The sequence below is a fragment of the Prionailurus viverrinus genome, chromosome B1 (genome assembly GCF_022837055.1).
Source record: "Prionailurus viverrinus isolate Anna chromosome B1, UM_Priviv_1.0, whole genome shotgun sequence".
In the NCBI taxonomy this organism is placed as follows: Eukaryota; Metazoa; Chordata; class Mammalia; order Carnivora; family Felidae; genus Prionailurus; species Prionailurus viverrinus.
Window position 1 is genome coordinate 20,615,352 of NC_062564.1, and position 17,061 is coordinate 20,632,412.

A 17,061-nucleotide genomic window follows, 5' to 3' on the forward strand; every position below is an offset into this window, starting at 1 on the left:
GATAGAATTTTTCCCCTTCCTATGAAGCAAGAGAAGAGTTAGGGGTAGGACATAGTCAAGGATACTTCTGCACATGGGAGGTTATATAGCCCCATCAACATGGCAGCAGTTTGGGTCCATGGATTAAATGAGAGAAGGCTCATGGGGTATCTCTGTGGAGAAGAGAATACTCACAGTTAATATACCTGTTTACATTTGCCTTCTCTGCCTTGTAATTTCCTTCCATTATCCCCAAGTTTCAGAACTGTTTTGCAAACATCACAGCCTTTGAAAAGCTTGTGTTGGGGTTTCAGAAAGGGGCTTATGTCCGAGTCTAGGTTAGATTAGGGAAAAGGAAAGTAGTTTTTCCCCACAACCACTGCATCCATTTTGAAATCTCCCTGGTGGCAAGAGCAGCATTTCAAGACACCACCATGGTCCCAGAACATTAGCCGTTGGCCAGGAACAGAGCAACGATTTTTTTTTTTTTTTTTTTACATAATAATATGGGTTTTCCCTTATATAGTGTTATGTGTCAATTTAAAACATCTCAAACAGTTTTACTAAATAAAATAATAATATGGGTTTTCCAACGAGATAATTACAACAGCTTTGTCCTTGCCTGCCTAGAGCAGCAGAGGAGCTGTGAAGGGGTTCCTCATTTCATAGGACTCTATATCCAAGTTGACTCATCCATTGCATACATTTACACAACCTAGTTGACTCATTCATTACATACATTTATCCATGTTGCCTAGTTATCTGTGAACTCTCTTAACTTTGATATAAAACTTTAATCCTCATTATGCTCTAGGGAGGATCCTTGTAGATAATAACAAATGATCGAAAGAGAAGAATTTCAAAGTGGGAGTGGATTTCAAAGTGGAATTTCAAAGAGGACTAGCTGATCTAATAGCTTTATTTTACAGATGAGAAAGTTGAGGTTCAGAGAGCCACGACAGAGCCTGAATATCAATGCAGTTCTTGCAATTTTCAGTAAATTGTTTTCACTCACTGACTATATCATTCATATGTCATGGCATGGATTAATTAATTCAGGAGCTATTTACTTAGCATCTATTTAAGTTTTAACTAGTTACGTAGACTATAGAAATAGGGTGATTCTCTATAATATTGGTTTAGTTTTACTAATTTTAAAATGCTTTGGGGGGCACCTGGGTGGTTTGGTCGGTTAAGCTTCCACCTTTGGCTCAGGTCATGATCTCACGGTTCATGGTTTTGAGCCCCTCTCAGCTATCTGAGCCATCAGCTCAGCCTGGAGCCTACTTCGGATTCTATGTCACCCTCTCTCTCTGCCCCTCCCCTGCTCGCACTCTATCTCAAAAATAAAGAAAACATTTAAAAATAATTAAAACATAATAATATGCTTTTCTATAGAAATTTCTCAGACCTATGCTATGTGAGAACAAGTTTTGCATTCTTTGAGAACTCTGCCTGAGATAATATCCAAACCAACATTTTAGGAAGGAGTTTCATTACTTCCCCCTGAGAAGGCTCTGTTAGTTGCCTGAATGAAGATAGTTCTTGGTGACCTCTTTGCTTGATACAATATGCTCCATTTCTAAATATTTCAGTAAAAGGCACATTTTGAGTTTAAAATGTGATCATTGTACTCAGGATTTTAAAAGTCTTATAAAGGGTGCATGTCCCTGAATTGGGAGTTAAGGTTGGAAAATATAACCATCAGAAATAATAGGCTGGTTGCATATGCTAAGGAATGTAAGATCAGTTGTCTGAGTCTAGTTCATAATGGGGCTGAGAACAGACATGTTTGCTGCTAGAGGCTTGAGCTGCCTGGAGATGGGGAGAGCTGGAATTAAACCTTCCCACTGGGACTGGGTCAGATATCAGATAATGGGCACGTGTCCAATCCAGCAGACACAATCCAGGGTCCAGAGGGGTTGGATGACAATCATGCTATAACTGATGTATGAATTGAGAGTTCTCTGAATAAGATCTTCCGAAAGGAGAAGGAGAGAACTTGTCGGTGCTCATCCAATTCTGTCCAGGAGCCAGAGCGACCTGATCTTGGTACAACTATACCTGTTGTCCAGTGGAAATATTCTCAGGCCACAGAAGAAAAGTCTATCTAATTACTTTACTTTGAAAAACAAAAAAGCCTATCCAATGCCCTTTATTCATGTTCTTTATGTATCCAAAATGCTTTTGACTTGTTCTCCAGAGTGATTCTGCCCACCCATGAGGAATTTTCCGTGCAAATAACTGAATAGATGATCTTACTAAGCAAGTCTCTTTTTCTAAATTAATGTGTTAGCTTTTCTGTTTTATATACCTCTTGAGAAACTGCTGAGCATAAGTTAGTTGCCGAGAAGCATTAGGGTAAATGCATAAAATCCAACTTCTACATAAGCTCATTTACGATGTAAGCCTTTTTTTTTTTTTTTAATTTTTTTTTTCAACGTTTATTTATTTTTGGGACAGAGAGAGACAGAGCATGAACGGGGGAGGGGCAGAGAGAGAGGGAGACACAGAATTGGAAACAGGCTCCAGGCTCTGAGCCATCAGCCCAGAGCCTGATGCGGGGCTCGAACTCACAGACCGCAAGATCGTGACCTGGCTGAAGTCGGACGCTTAACCAACTGCGCCACCTAGGCGCCCCTACGATGTAAGCCTTAATAACCTCACTATCTTTCAGTGAAGCTGCATTAAGGATTGTGCCTTAAAGTGTGCATCCCAATACTTCTGTTTCTCGTCTGTCTCCTCCAATGCTGAATGTAACCCACTCCTCTTTTTTTTTTTTTTTTAAATTTTTTTTTAACATTTATTTATTTTTGAGACAGAGAGAGACAGAGCATGAACGAGGGAGGGTCAGAGAGAGGGAGACACGGAATCTGAAACAGGCTCCAGGCTCCGAGCTGTCAGCACAGAGTCCGACACGGGGCTTGAACTCACGGACCGTGAGATCATGACCTGAGCCAAAGTCGGCCGCTCAACTGACTGAGCCACCCAGGCGCCCCTTCCCACTCCTCTTAAATGATTTTCTCACACTTCTATCAGCCAACGATCTCAGGTCTCATTCTCATTTTATAACTTTGGTACAGTTGTGCAAGGTCACCGATTTGACCTTTCCTATTGACATTTCTTCCTGCATGTTCTAGCAATGCATCTGTGTATGAAAGGAATAATGTTGCCCCTAGCAAACTCAGTGTCTGGCATGCTTTCACACAACATTATCCCCAGATTCTGTCCTTAATGTCTAATTCGCTTTTTCCAGGTTTTTCCCAAGGCAATGAATCTGGCCAAGTCTTCAGAAGACAGCAGTATCCGTCTTTAATGGTGAAGAGCACAGATTCTCAGCGCAACTGACTTTGAATCCTGGCTCTACCTTGTGCTACTTATGTTACCTTGGGCAAATTACTTAAGCCTTTGTGCCTCGGTTTCTTCATTTGTCAAATGGAGATAGTAACAATGTCTGCTCATAGGACTGTTGTGGCTGCATTCAGCCACATGATATATTTACCATGTCTGGCACATAAGTGAGACTCATTGTCATGGTTATTCCCGCTTCTGAAGAAGGGAGCACAAGGTTAATTAAATGCCTGGCTGGGGAGAAGGCAAAAGGAATACAAGAAGGAAAAAATAGGTTTGCATTTCAAAATATTTCTTTTACCATTGAGGTAATTATCAAATCAGCAAAATAATCCCCATACTTTTGCTTTTAACATTTAATGTCAGCAACTTGAATTCTCTACAATTATGAATGTATAACCTCCACTTCTGTGGGCATACATCACTTCATCAGGAGGGAAAACTTTTCCCTTCTTCCCCTCCATGTTCTTTGACTAGTCTAATAATTAAATTAACATAAGACAGATTAATAGGACAGGAACAAATTTTGTGCTTATGAAAGTCCCAAAGACAGAGACTCAAAAGGCAGTCAGACAGTTGAAGCTCATATGCCAGGATGAGCTAAGGAGACTCTGGTAGAGGTTTGGGGCTTTACAAGGGAAGAAGAAAAAGTCACAGGAAGATGAGTGGAGCAAATGTTTGGTAAACAAATGTTTGCCAGTGTCTTTCTGATAAAAGGTTATCTTTGGTAGTAACTCCTTCCTGGTACAGATTCTCTATTTAAGTTCTTTTAAGCAATAAAAGGGAAGGCAAACAGCTCTTCTAGAGTCTGTTGGGCTTGACTGTCTTCAGCTCGAAATAAGCCCCATGCCAAAGCCCCCTCAACTTCAACCTAACTGGTTTTCTTTCCAGTGAGTCATCAGGATTAGCTTTTTCTAGATAAGCTTAGAATTTCTGAGTGAATGACAGGAAAAGGTTCAAAGGACAGGTTAAACGTTGGTAAAACTTGACGGTAGAAAACAACCAAGAACAGAAAGAAAACACAACTTCCGCATTTTACTGGAATCTGAGTTAATAAATAGGGATCACAGAACAAATAGCAAACAACAGCTTGAGTTACATCAGAATGAAGAAAGAAATGATGAACCTGGATTTCCAATCTGAAACCATTACTCAACCAGGGGAGCTCACAAGTTGCCTGTTACACGTTCAAAACTCCTCTAGAGTTTAAAACAACAGGAACAACTTGTTCAGATTTTAACTGATGTTTCCAGATAAATTTCACAATTTTGCTCCTCAGGGAATTTTTTTTTCTAATTAAGGAAATTTTTTTTAATGTTTATTTATTTTTGAGAGAGAGAGACACACACAGTACTAGTGGAGGCGGGGCAGAGAGAGGGAGACAGAATCCAAAGCAGGCTTCAAGCTCTGAGCTGTCAGCACAGAGCCCAATGTGGGGCTCAAACCTACAAACTTTGAGATCATGACCTGAGCTAAAGTCAGACACTTAACTGACTGAGCCACCCAGGCACCCTGAGAATTTTGCTTTTCTTAAAGATTAACTAAACTTACTATTTCATCTTGGCAATGATTAGCTTGCCACATTTTTTATAACTAAGAGAAATTGGGCTTCTCTCCATATTGTAGTTGAAATGACATTTTAATCCATACCTTTATAGGTAAAACTTTTTTATCATTAGTACTATAAAGCAAAGCTTCAACTGAACTTTGGTTTTCCTTCATCTACAGCTGAGCATTATCAAAGTTCAAGTACAAAAATTCTGTGGATGAATGAGCACAAAAATAAGAGCTGGAAAAAAAAAAACAAAACCAGAGATGTATTTTCCTAATGATCTATTATTAGCTCTTTCATAAAAATTCTTACTAATAGGAGAAAAAAAGGAAAAGATCAGAATACTGCAATTTGTCATTGAATCTACTTTTTTAGCTTTCCTTCCAGTTAAACTGATTTCCTCATATATTTGTTTCCAGAGTAAAGCCAGAATCAACATTGTCCCTATTTCTAATCAAATAACAGAGAAGCAATTACAAAATCTGAATGCAGTTAGAGGATCCTGGGAGGCAGAGTGGCTGGATCTAGCCTGAGCTGTGTCTCTGACTCATTTTTGACTTCAGGCAAGGTATTTAACATCTCTGTATTTTTGACATAATTGTAATAATGCTAATTGACTTCATAGGTATGATATTAAGCATAACTCAAGAAACAACCGTGGGCTCTTAGGCCAGGTTAACTAGAGAGAAGCCTACCTTTGCAACTTGGAAAATAAATTTAGGATTATATCTCCTTTCCATTCCCAGCACATTTTGAATGAATTGGATGGGACTTTGACGTAAATAATAGAATTTGCAGTTTTTAATATGCAAGATGGAAAAGAAAATAGGTTATGTTACAATTTCCATTTCAGAAGTAAAATCTTCAGAAATGCTTTTATTTCTACCTTTTGGGAATCTAACTTATTTAGCTTTCTGAGGTTTTTACTGAGAGTAATTCTTAAATAACAAAGATATTGTTATGTTCCATTTTCAGAAAAAGAAAAAAAAAATAGCCTAAAGGAGTCTCTAAGTCTGTGTTTATGGCTGAATTTTTAAGTAACTGTCTTCCATTAAGGGTGCAGTCCATTTGTGAATGCTAACTTACTAGCCATGCTTCCTTCAATAGCTCTTTCTTCTTTTTATTTCTGTTATCTTGTATCCTTTCATTTAAAAAAATACATTAATATGCACTTTTGTTTCATAATTTTGTTTATAAAAGTTATGTACCAGCTGTATAACTTTTCAGTTCCAAACTTAACATTTTTGCCTTTAAATTTAATCCACTGTCAACTAACTTAAAAAAAATTTTAGTGGGGAAGAAATTGGGCTTTAGAGATTTAGAATAATTTATATCAAATAACACAGTATGTCAAAGAAGAGCCATTTGGTAACTATTTTAGTTTTATAAAACTTTAAAGTTTTGAAATAGCCCAAAGCAAACACATAAAAAATACAAATGTACAGTGAGGAATTAAATAATCTGATACAACTTTATCTTAAGCCATATTTGTAAAATAATAATGGTTTACTCTATGAATTATAGAGATCAGACCTCCAAAGCATTTGAAATACCTAATACCTAAGCATTTCTTCAACATTGTGGAATATGTTTACTATTACAGCGAGGGCACTGAGGAATTTTAGATGACTTGGCATATTGAATTATTCTAAATATGATCAAATTAATATGACGACTTTAAAAAATATGTTTGGGGTACCAGTCAGTTCAGCGTTTGACTCTTGATTTTGGTTCAGGTTATGATCCCAGTTCGTGGGATCGAGCCCTGCATTGGGCTTTGCACTGGGTGTGGAGCCTGCTTGGGATTTTCTCTCTCTCTCCCTTGGCCTCTCCCCTGCTTGCACGTGTGTGTGCCCTCTCTTTCTCTCTCTCTCTGTCTCAAAAAAAAAAAACAAAAAAAAACAACCTTTACGTATTTATGACTCTGCAAATGATTACAGAAATTTCCATCATGTGGAAGGGTACTTGTTTACTTTTTAAAACTTGAAATTTATGACAAGTTTAAAAATTAAGTGATAAATAACCGTAAAGGTACAAATGAGGTTTTAAAGAAAATAGCAGCATAGCTGTTGTAATTTTGCCTGATATTTATTACCAATTGAAAAATATGAGTCAAACTAATAACTTGTTATGAGATAGGTACGATAGTAGCTTTAGCCTATTAAGATAGTCAAATTTTAAATACATCAAGCTTTAAGTTTTCAGTTATTTATTTTTTCTTGGGATTTTATAAATTCAAATATCTCTTTTTAAAACAATATAAACTAGCACACACCCCAATGTCATATTTGCAAATCAAACAAACTTTACAAAAGCCAAAGAACATTATGAAACGTTCCTAATCACCACTAAAAGACAGGAGACAGCAGAGTGAATCTGATAGGGACAGCTAACAAATTCAACAAACAAAAAGAATTTGGTGTCTAATAAGAAACTGTAAGATTACAATAACAGACGCTGGGATGTTGTAAAATTCTAACTTCAGTTCATAACTTTCCTTCTATTGATTCAACAAATATTTTGTTGAATACCTGAACCGAGTTGAATTGTGTCCCACCAAGGGATACGTTCAGTTGTAACTCCCATTACCTGTGAATGTAATAGGGTCTTTGTAGATGAAAAAAGTTGGAACAAGGTCATATTGGATTAGGATGAGCCCTAATCCAATGGGCTGGTGTCCCTATGTGGAGAGGGAAATTTAGATACAGGGACACACAGAGGGAAGACAGCCATATGAAAGTGGAAGCAGAGGTGAGTGTTGCTACTACAAGTCAAGGAATGCCAAGGATTTCTGGCAACCACCAGAAGCTAGAAGAGGCAAGGAAGCACTCTTTCCTCAAGACTTTCAGAGGAAGCATGGCCATATTGACACTTTAATTTCACACCTGTACCCTCCAGAAATGTGACAGAATAAACTTCTGTTGCTTTAAGCCACCAGCTATATGATAATTTGCCCCAGCAGCCCTACAAAACTAATTCAGTACCTATCTACCCAGCACTGGGATATAGCAGAAACAAACAAGATCAAGTTCTCCATTTCATGGCACTTACATTGTAGATAGCAGTTGGGAGGGGGAGGGGACAGGCTATAAACATATGTATAATATTTCATTATATCTGAATATATAATTTCAATTTCCTTAGTGTCTAGCTGTTCCTTTCTTAATACATTAGGTTGAACTGTAACAAAAATGGTATACGTTTGAATATTTTTGACCTACAACAATGGCAATTTCATATATTTCAAATTAATACACATAACACATCTCTATGAATCTGACCATTCTAGGTACTTCCCATGAAGGAACCATACAACATTTGTCCTTTTGTGTCCGGCTTATTTCACTTGTCATAAGGTGCTCAAGGTTAATATTGTGTATGTTATCATTCTGATTACCCATTCATCTGTGGATGGACATTTGGATCGTTCACACCATCTTTTGGCTGTTGTGAATAATGCTGTTACAAACATTGTTGTACAAATAACTGTCCATATGCCTACTTTCAATTATATCTGTTTTTTACAGTGTGAACTTTTAATTTTTTTCTTAATACTAGAATTTTAAAATCACAGTTTTATCACAGTTTTACATAGTGCTAAACAATATGTTAACTGAGAGAATAAACAATAGTATTGAAGTCTAAATATAATTGCCTCTTCTATTTTGCAAAAAGATAGGTAGAAGTTGGGCAATGTAGCAGAAAACAATGGCCTTGAAGTGTTTCTGATTAAAGTAGGGAAATACTACATATATTTTATAAACAAAGACAAGCTCAAGTCTTTTATAGAGAGCTTTTCCTTCCTGATCTTTAGAGAACACCACTCACCATCTCAGCTTTTCTTAGGAAAGATCAGTCTTGTTTCCAGTGAAATACTATAAATAATTATTGAAATTTACTACAGACAACAGTAGACACATTGACAACCTATACTGTTTTCCAATATGATTTATGGAGAGGAGTCATTGAAAGTAATTAGATTCTTTCTCTTTGTTTTCTCCCATTTTTTTTCTTTCATTCTGATGGAGGAAAACAAGAAACATATTTTAGATATTGTTATATTTTATTAGGACTTAGTTGCATATAATTATGTTTAAATGAACAAAAGTATACCATGGACATGGAAATCTTTAAGAAAATAAATCTTACTGTAACAGTGTTTGATTACTACTATGCCTAATATGAAAGATGGATGGGAATGCAAGCTGGTGCAGCCACTCTGGAAAACAGTATGGAGGTTTCTCAAAAAACGAAAAATAGAACTACCCTACGACCTAGCAATTGCACTACTAGGCATTTATTCATGGGATACAGGTGTGCCGTTTCGAAGGGACACATGCACCCCCATGTTTATAGCAGCACTATCAACAATAGCCAAAGTATGGAAAGAGCCCAAATGTCCATCGATGGATGAATGGATAAAGAAGATGTATATCTCATATATATATTGGAGTATTACTCGGCAATCAAAAAAAATTAAATCTTGCCATTTGCAACTATGTGGATGGAGCTGGAGGGTATTATGCTAAGTGAAATTAGTCAGAGAAAGACAAACATCATATGACTTCACTCATATGAGGACTTTAAGAGACAAAACACATGAACGTAAAGGAAGGAAACAAAAATAATATAAAACAGGGAGGGGGACAAAACAGAAGAGACTCCTAAATATGGAGAACAAACTGAGGGTTACTGGAGGGGTTGTGGGAGGGGTTATGGGCTAAATGGATAGGGGGCACTAAGGAATCTACTCCTGAAATCATGGTTGCACTATATGCTAACTAATTTGGATATAAATTTAAAAAAATAAAAAATTAAATTAAAAACAAAAGTTGGAAATATCTTCATACTTAAACATATACGATACATCTAAAGCAAATTATTATGGGGCAGCTGGATGACTCAGTCCACTAAGTGTCCAACTTCGGCTCAGGTCATGATTTCATGGTCCGGTCTGTGAGTTTGAGCCCTGCGTTGGGCTCCGTGCTGACAGCTCAGAGCCTAGAGCCTGCTTCGGATTCTGTGTCTCCCTCTCTCCCTGCCCCTTCTCAGCTTCCACTCTGTCTCTCTCTCTCTCTCATTCTCAAAAATAAATAAACAGTAAGAAAAAAATTTTAATTATTGTAATTGCAGTAAGAATTTGTTCTTCTACAGACTTTTTTTTTTTTTTTTTTTTTTTTAACAAACAGACTCTTGACAGATGGACCAATGGTAATGACAGATTCTCCCAGGAACTCCTAGACAAAAGAAACATGAAACTACCCCTCGATGGGAATGAAAATGTGTTTGTTTATAACATCACCTGCCCTTGGTTAGGGTATTCATTTCTACCCCAAATTTTCCTTACGTTGTAAATATCTCAGTATCTGCATGCATAGTTGAGGACACTACTATATTGTAACTAAGGCTTTTTAGTGTAGTTGCTGTTGACTTCTTAAAAAAAAAAAATGATCGTGGTTTTCATGGCAATTGTAAAAGTTACCTGGAAAATTTTTAAAGTGTAATTCCAAGATGATTTTAATCAATTAGAAAATATTAATTGATAGCAAACCTATTCATCGTCTCAATTTGCTCATACTTCTCTTCCTTGGCAAGTCTCTTCTCACTTCTGAAACAGACGGAGGGTGTTTCTTTACAGTGGGAACAATTTTAAGCGTCATTATTAAACTTAATTTTCTGTATATTTTAATATAAGCTAATATTTTTTTTTAATTTTTTTTTCAACGTTTATTTATTTTTGGGACAGAGAGAGACAGAGCATGAACGGGCAAGGGGCAGAGAGAGAGGGAGACACAGAATCGGAAACAGGCTCCAGGCTCTGAGCCATCAGCCCAGAGCCCGACGCGGGGCTCGAACTCACGGACCGCGAGATCGTGACCTGGCTGAAGTCGGACGCTTAACCGACTGCGCCACCCAGGCGCCCCTAAGCTAATATTTTAGATGTAATTCAATATATTTAATATAAGCTAAATATAAGAGCTTAGTGTACATAGCCCCTGGCATAAAGCAGGCACCCAATACATGCTTGAATATTAAATGGTTACTAGGCAAACAGAATAATATATCAATTTTTCTCAACAATATGGCTATAAATTATATTCTATTAATGTATAAAAGTATGACCTACTGAAAAAAATGCATCTACAAATGCTTATTAGAGCTTTTCTGTAGTGATATCACAGATGTTCTTGGGTTTTGTCTGACTTCTTTGGCCATTTAGCCTTGTAATTTACTCAGCACTGCACTTCTTTCTTCATTCACAATGTTTACTTTGTTTACAATGTTAGATGATAGGGTTAAGTTAAAACAGGCAAGTTATACATCTTCAGGGTAAATTAATTGCCATTGTATGGATTTCTGCCCAGTGTTATCATATGGAACATTTGGTATTCAAGTGCTTCTCTTTAGACTGTTAAGTAAATACAGATATAGAAAGAAACTTAATATATGCCTCCCTTCAGAGAGAACTACTTTGAAAGAAATAAGCAAAATATTGTGTCTGTACCTTTCCTGGGTACATGAATGAGGCTTGACAACCCGTGGGCTTCTTTGGAGAATGATGAGCCGAGGACAAGGCTCTTTTGTTGGAGAATCACCCTACGTTAGCCTCTGATGATCTTTTCTGTGAGCCTGTTCATTCCTCTGGAGAGAAATCTCATGGTCTCTGGCCTGGAAAGTAGTGGGAGGAGTAGAGAGAGGGCTGCCTGGCTGCCAGGACAGATGGATCCTGGTGGTGTATGGAGAGGTGCCTCAACCTGTGGAACAAACTACTCTCCCCTGACCTCCATTGTGCCTGTGGTCATGTTACCTGGAGCCTCTCTGGTTCAACTTCAATGAACAGTGAGTCTTGCTCAGTATGGTACTGGCAGAAGAACAGCCACAGAGATCAAAGGAACAGAACCCACAACCCAGAAACTGATCCACAAACGTATGGCCAACTTACCTTTGACAAAGCAGGAAAGAATATCCAATGGAATAAAGACAGTCTCTTCAGCAGATGGTGTTGGGAAAACTGGACAGTGCCATGCAGAATAATGAACCTGGACCATTTCCTTACACCATACACAAAAATAAACTCAAAATGGATGAAAGACCTAAACATAAGGCAGGAAGCCATCAAAATCATAGAGGAGAAAGCAAGCAACAACCTCTTTGACCTCGGCCACAGCAACTTTTTACTAGACATGACTTCTAAGGCAAGGGAAACAAAAGCAAACATGAACTACTGGGACCGCATAAAAATAAAAAGCTTCTGCACTGCAAAGGAAACAATCAGCAAAATTAAAAGGCAACCAACGGAATGGGAGAAGATATTTTCAAATGCCATATCAGAAAAGGGGTTGGTATCCAAAATCTATAAAGAACTTCTCAAACTCAACACCCCCAAACCAAGTAATCCAGTGAAGAAATGGGCAGAAGACACGAATAGACACTTTTCCAAAGAAGACATCCAGATAGCTGACAGATGAAAAAATGCTCCACATCACTCATCATCAGGGAAATACAAATCAAAACCACCATGAGGTACCACCTCACACCTGTCAGAATGGCTAACATTAACAACTCAGGCAACAACAGATGTTGGTGAGGATGCAGAGAAAGAGGAACCTTTTGCATTGCTGGTGGGAACGTAAATTGGTGCAGCCGTTCTGGAAAACAGTATGGAGGTTCCTCAAAAAAATTAAAAATAGAACTAGCCTACGACCCAGCAATTGCACTACTAGTATTCATCCAAAGGATACAAGTGTGCTGTTTCAAAGGGGCACATGCACCCCCAATATTTATAGCAGCACGAACAACAATACCAAAGTATGGAAAGAGCCCAAATATCCATCAATGGATGAATGGATAAAGAAGATATGGTATATGTATACAATGGGGTATTACTCCACGATGAAAAAGAATGAAATCTTGCTATTTGCAACTTGGATGGAATTAGACTGTTATCACGCTAGGTGAAATAAGTCAGTCAGATAAAGGTAAATATTATATGATTTCACTCATATGTGGAATATACGAAACACAACAGATGAACATAGAGGAAGGGAAGCAAAAATATAAAAACAGGGCAACAAACCATACGAGACTCTTAAAATACAGAGAACAAATCGAGGGTTGCTGGTGGGGTGTTGAGTGGGGGAAAGGACTAAATGGGTGAGGGGCATTAAGGAGGGCACTTGTGTTAAGCACTGGGTATTATATGTAGGTGATGAATCACTAAATTCTATTCCTGAAATCATTATTGCACTATATGTTAACTCACTTGGATTTAGAGTAAAACAACAACAACAAAAAGTAAGTCCTGTTGTCTGGCGGGTTGGGATAAGCAGTATTCATGCACTGTTCAGGGTTTAGGTGAGGATGTGAATGCCAGGCCATCACCTCCACCCTGCCTTCCAGGCTGGCTGGTGCCTTCAGCCCTGCACCGGGGTAGGGCGCAGCAGGGCTGCTTAGCTTGCTATTTGTGACGGTCCCCACTGCTGCTGCTTGTTCCTCAGTTTTAGCAACGCTGCCAGCTCCCCCTTACGCTTTGTACATCCTAAAACATGATGACATTGCACGCCAGGTGTTTTCTCTGCCCCCTTTCTCTTCGACCTTGTCAATTCATGTCTTTGCCATTTTTCTTTACTCCTTTCCTAGCGGGGTTTTGTGGGAAAGGAAATACAAATTCATGTGTTCAATCCAACCAAAACTCTCTAACTCCTTTTTTTTTTTTTAATTTATTTTCTTTTATTTTAGAGAGAAAGAGCACAAGTGGGGGAGAGCGGCAGACAGAGAGAAAGAGAGGATCTAAGCGGGTTCCATGCCGAGCATGGAGCCCAACATGGGGGCTCCATTCCATGACCCTGGGATCACAACTGAGCTGAAACCAAGAGTTGGATGCTCAAATGACTGAGCCACGCAGGCGCCTCAAAAATCTCTAACTCCTTCCTAACATTTACTTTCAAAAATACACTCAGCCCATTGTTTTCCCCTTGACCAGGATAAATATAGAGGAGGAAGGAGGAAGTATTGTCACTGCAAACAGACTAGTTTTACAGCAAGGAAAGCACATTTTCATCTCCGAGAAAGATTTTTCCTTCCTGGGGAAAATTTTTGTCAGAGACAACTACAAATTTACAGGGATCTCAGTAATAAGTTAGATGCTGGGTATACAACCATTAGCAAGGTGGGGCTTTTGCCTTCAAAAATCTTATTCTAAGCAGTTTTTCTAACTAGACATGTGAAAAACTGACCAAATGATAATCCTATCACTTGGCACAGTGCCTGGAACACAGCAGGCATGCAAACAGTGTTTACTGAGTGGATAAATGCTATTTTGGTCTGTAAATATAGTAGCGGGGGGGGGGGGGGGTCACAGAGAGGGAAGTAATTAATTTTGTCTTGAGGGGTGGTCTGGGAAAGTTCAGAGTTTTTTTTTATATTGAATTACATACAGTTTCACGTATGCTTAATTTATATTGTCCTTAATTTCCCTTTTAATAGGTATTTTCATTTCTTGCATGAAACGTTGCCTCACTGAGGCTGCTGTGTTTATTCTTTCACAGTATGCGGCACAGAACAGAGCAGAGAGACAGCTGATAATGAATAAACATTTGCAAACACTACCATTCCCTTGGATTGCCTCTGCTTCAGGCTAGCTGCCCCCTCTCCTCCAGATTAACCTAACGTTCCTTTGGAGAAGTACATGACTCAGGAACAAATAAATCACAGCCATGTTCAGGAGAGAGACTGATGTTAACTGGAGAAGGCAAAGGGGGAGGGACTCCCGTTAGTCCATGCAGCCTGCTTCCCTGTGTATTGCAGGCATACGTGGATAACGAGGAAGGCTGTGTGGAGTTCAGGTTAAGGGCTTGGGCTGTCAAGGTGGAAAGCCCTCAGCTCAGTTGCTGCATATTCCATAAAGTGGCTGTGTGATCTTAGGGAAGCGACTTAACCTCTCTGAGCCATTCATTTGTATGACGGAGATAATGGTACTTGCCGTATGGAGTTATTTGAGATTTGAAGAAGATGCTTATAAAATACACAGCACATTTCTACATTCATAGTAGAGCAAATGTCAGCCAGAAGTAAAATTATACAATTCAATCTAGCAGACTATTACTCTCTGTAATGCACAAATTTCACACTGTCTAAAAATTCACACTCTAGGGGCCCCTGAGTGGCTCAGGTAGCTAAGTGTCCGTCCGACTCTTGCTTTTGGCTCTGGTGATGATCTCACAGTATGTGAGATTGAGCCCCACATCGACTCTTCACTGACAGCTCAGAGCCTGGAGCCTGCTTCGGATTCTGTGACTCCCTCTCTCTCTCTCTCTCTCTGCCCCTCCCCCATTCACACTCTGTCTCTATCTCTCAAATATAAATAAACATTAAAAAATGTATAAAAATAATCTCAAAAGTGGTAAAGTGAGTTTTCCTCTACAACTTGAAACAGAGCTGAAAGTTTTCTATTATCTTGGTAGCTTGCCTGTACATTAAGACATCAACTAAAACAATGTATATCACCTCTTTAAGTTGTATTTTTTCCCTTTCTTCTTTGAATACATACAAGCAGTCTTCCATATACAAAATAAGTGACTGTTCATTAGGCACGTATCCTATGCCAGGGTATCTAAAAATATTATGTCAAAGTTGCCCCAGTCTTGTCTGGTAGAAATTATGATTTCCATTTTACAAATCAGGAGCATTTTAGTAGGTTGCCTGGGGTCCCACAATGAGGAAGTGACTCAGCCAGAATATGGACCCAGGCCCTCATGTTTACAGAGCCTATGCCTTTTCTGCACAAGAGGCTCATTAACATTAGGACCCTCAAAGAGAGTCAGAGTCCCTTCTCTATTTCTTTCTTTCTTTTTTTCTTCTAATATTTATTTATTTTTGAGAGATAGAGTACAAGTCGGGGACGGGCAGAGAGAGAGGGAAACACAGAATCTGAAGCAGGTTCTAGGCTCTGAGCTGTCAGCACAGAGCCCCATGCAAGGCTCAAACCCATGAACCGTGAGATCATGACCTGAGCCAAAATCGGACGCTTAACCAATGGAGCTATCCAGGCACCCCTTCTCTGTTCCTGAAGTTGAACAGGTTTGATCCTATTTGAGGTCACAGAGAGCATCATTCTGTGTGAGGGAGGCATGGGGAAGTCCAGGAGAATTTCCTTGAAGACTCTCAGATTAGAGACGGCGTTGTACCAGCATCCTGGATCGCCTCTGGTCTGAACGCAACTCTGGCCTCATGAAAAACTCACAGTAAATAAGTTAATGAAATTTCTTTTGTTCTTGCAGTCGTTTCGATGGAGAAAATGGCAAAGATGTTCAGTTTTCTGCTTGTCACCACTGCTCTGGTAATGGGCAGGAAGAGCTGGGTAAGCTCATTTACTGATGTTTCTAGAATGCCTGCTTTGACCTGGATTTTCTCTTATTTTGCAGGAAACCTATAGTAATTTGTCACTGAAAAAAAAAATTAACTAAGGGGGGAAAAATGAAAAGGGTTTGTGGAAGCACCTGCCACGTAATAGGCACTTACCAAGTGCTTTCAAATTTTTTCTTAAAGTCAAAACCAGTATTTGCCATAAACAAATAAAATCTTTTTGGAGTTACTGGGGTTACTTGGGTAGTTAATGTTAGAAGTTTAAAACTATCCATAGTAATTAAATTTGACCCGTGGCTTTCCCAAAGTTGAGCCTTCCAATACTGAACACTGTTAGTATAAACTAAACAAATTATCTGACAGTAATTACAATGAACTCATGCCTTCCTCCACTCATAAGTAAAAGGGAGGAAACATTCATTTACTCGACATTCTGGGAGAGAGAAAACTCCTAAATGTTAAATAAACTCACTAAGACCATGTATGTAGGCTCATGAAGATCGAAGATACTTGCCTTGTACTTTTAAATTGCACGCTGCACTGTACTTAACAATATCACAGCCAATTTCCACCTATCAGAAAGCAGCACAGGATTCCAGATACCATCCAGTGTTCTTGCTGTTTAGTTTTTAGACTGGTGGGAGTCAGGGAGCTAAGTAAATAATTATTTCAGAGTGGCTAAATCAAGGAGTGTTGAGGAGAGAGTACCCCGAGCAAATAAGAAATGGTCCTAGAGCAATAGCTAGGAGACATTCAGTGACTTAGACTTGAAGACCTGTACCAACAATTCTCCATACTCTTGCTGTGTGACTTCC

At 38.7% G+C, this 17,061-nt stretch overlaps 1 protein-coding gene across 8 annotated transcripts in view; it reads left to right on the forward strand.

Annotated features, from left to right (window-relative positions):
• Nucleotides 1–17,061, forward strand: part of FGL1 (fibrinogen like 1) — a 54,936-nt gene that overhangs the window by 20,856 nt on the left and 17,019 nt on the right. For 2 of the 8 annotated variants that reach the window (XM_047854956.1, XM_047854954.1), the window contains 3 exons: nucleotides 3,236–3,604; nucleotides 5,302–5,450; nucleotides 16,162–16,241. In XM_047854956.1, coding sequence (XP_047710912.1) covers nucleotides 16,170–16,241 — 72 coding nt within the window. In that variant the 5' untranslated portion in view covers nucleotides 3,236–3,604; nucleotides 5,302–5,450; nucleotides 16,162–16,169. Of the gene's footprint in view, nucleotides 1–3,235; nucleotides 3,639–5,301; nucleotides 5,451–12,754; nucleotides 12,862–16,161; nucleotides 16,242–17,061 lie in introns of those variants that run through there. The other 6 variants (XM_047854957.1, XM_047854958.1, XM_047854953.1 and 3 more) reach the window with 4 other exon arrangements.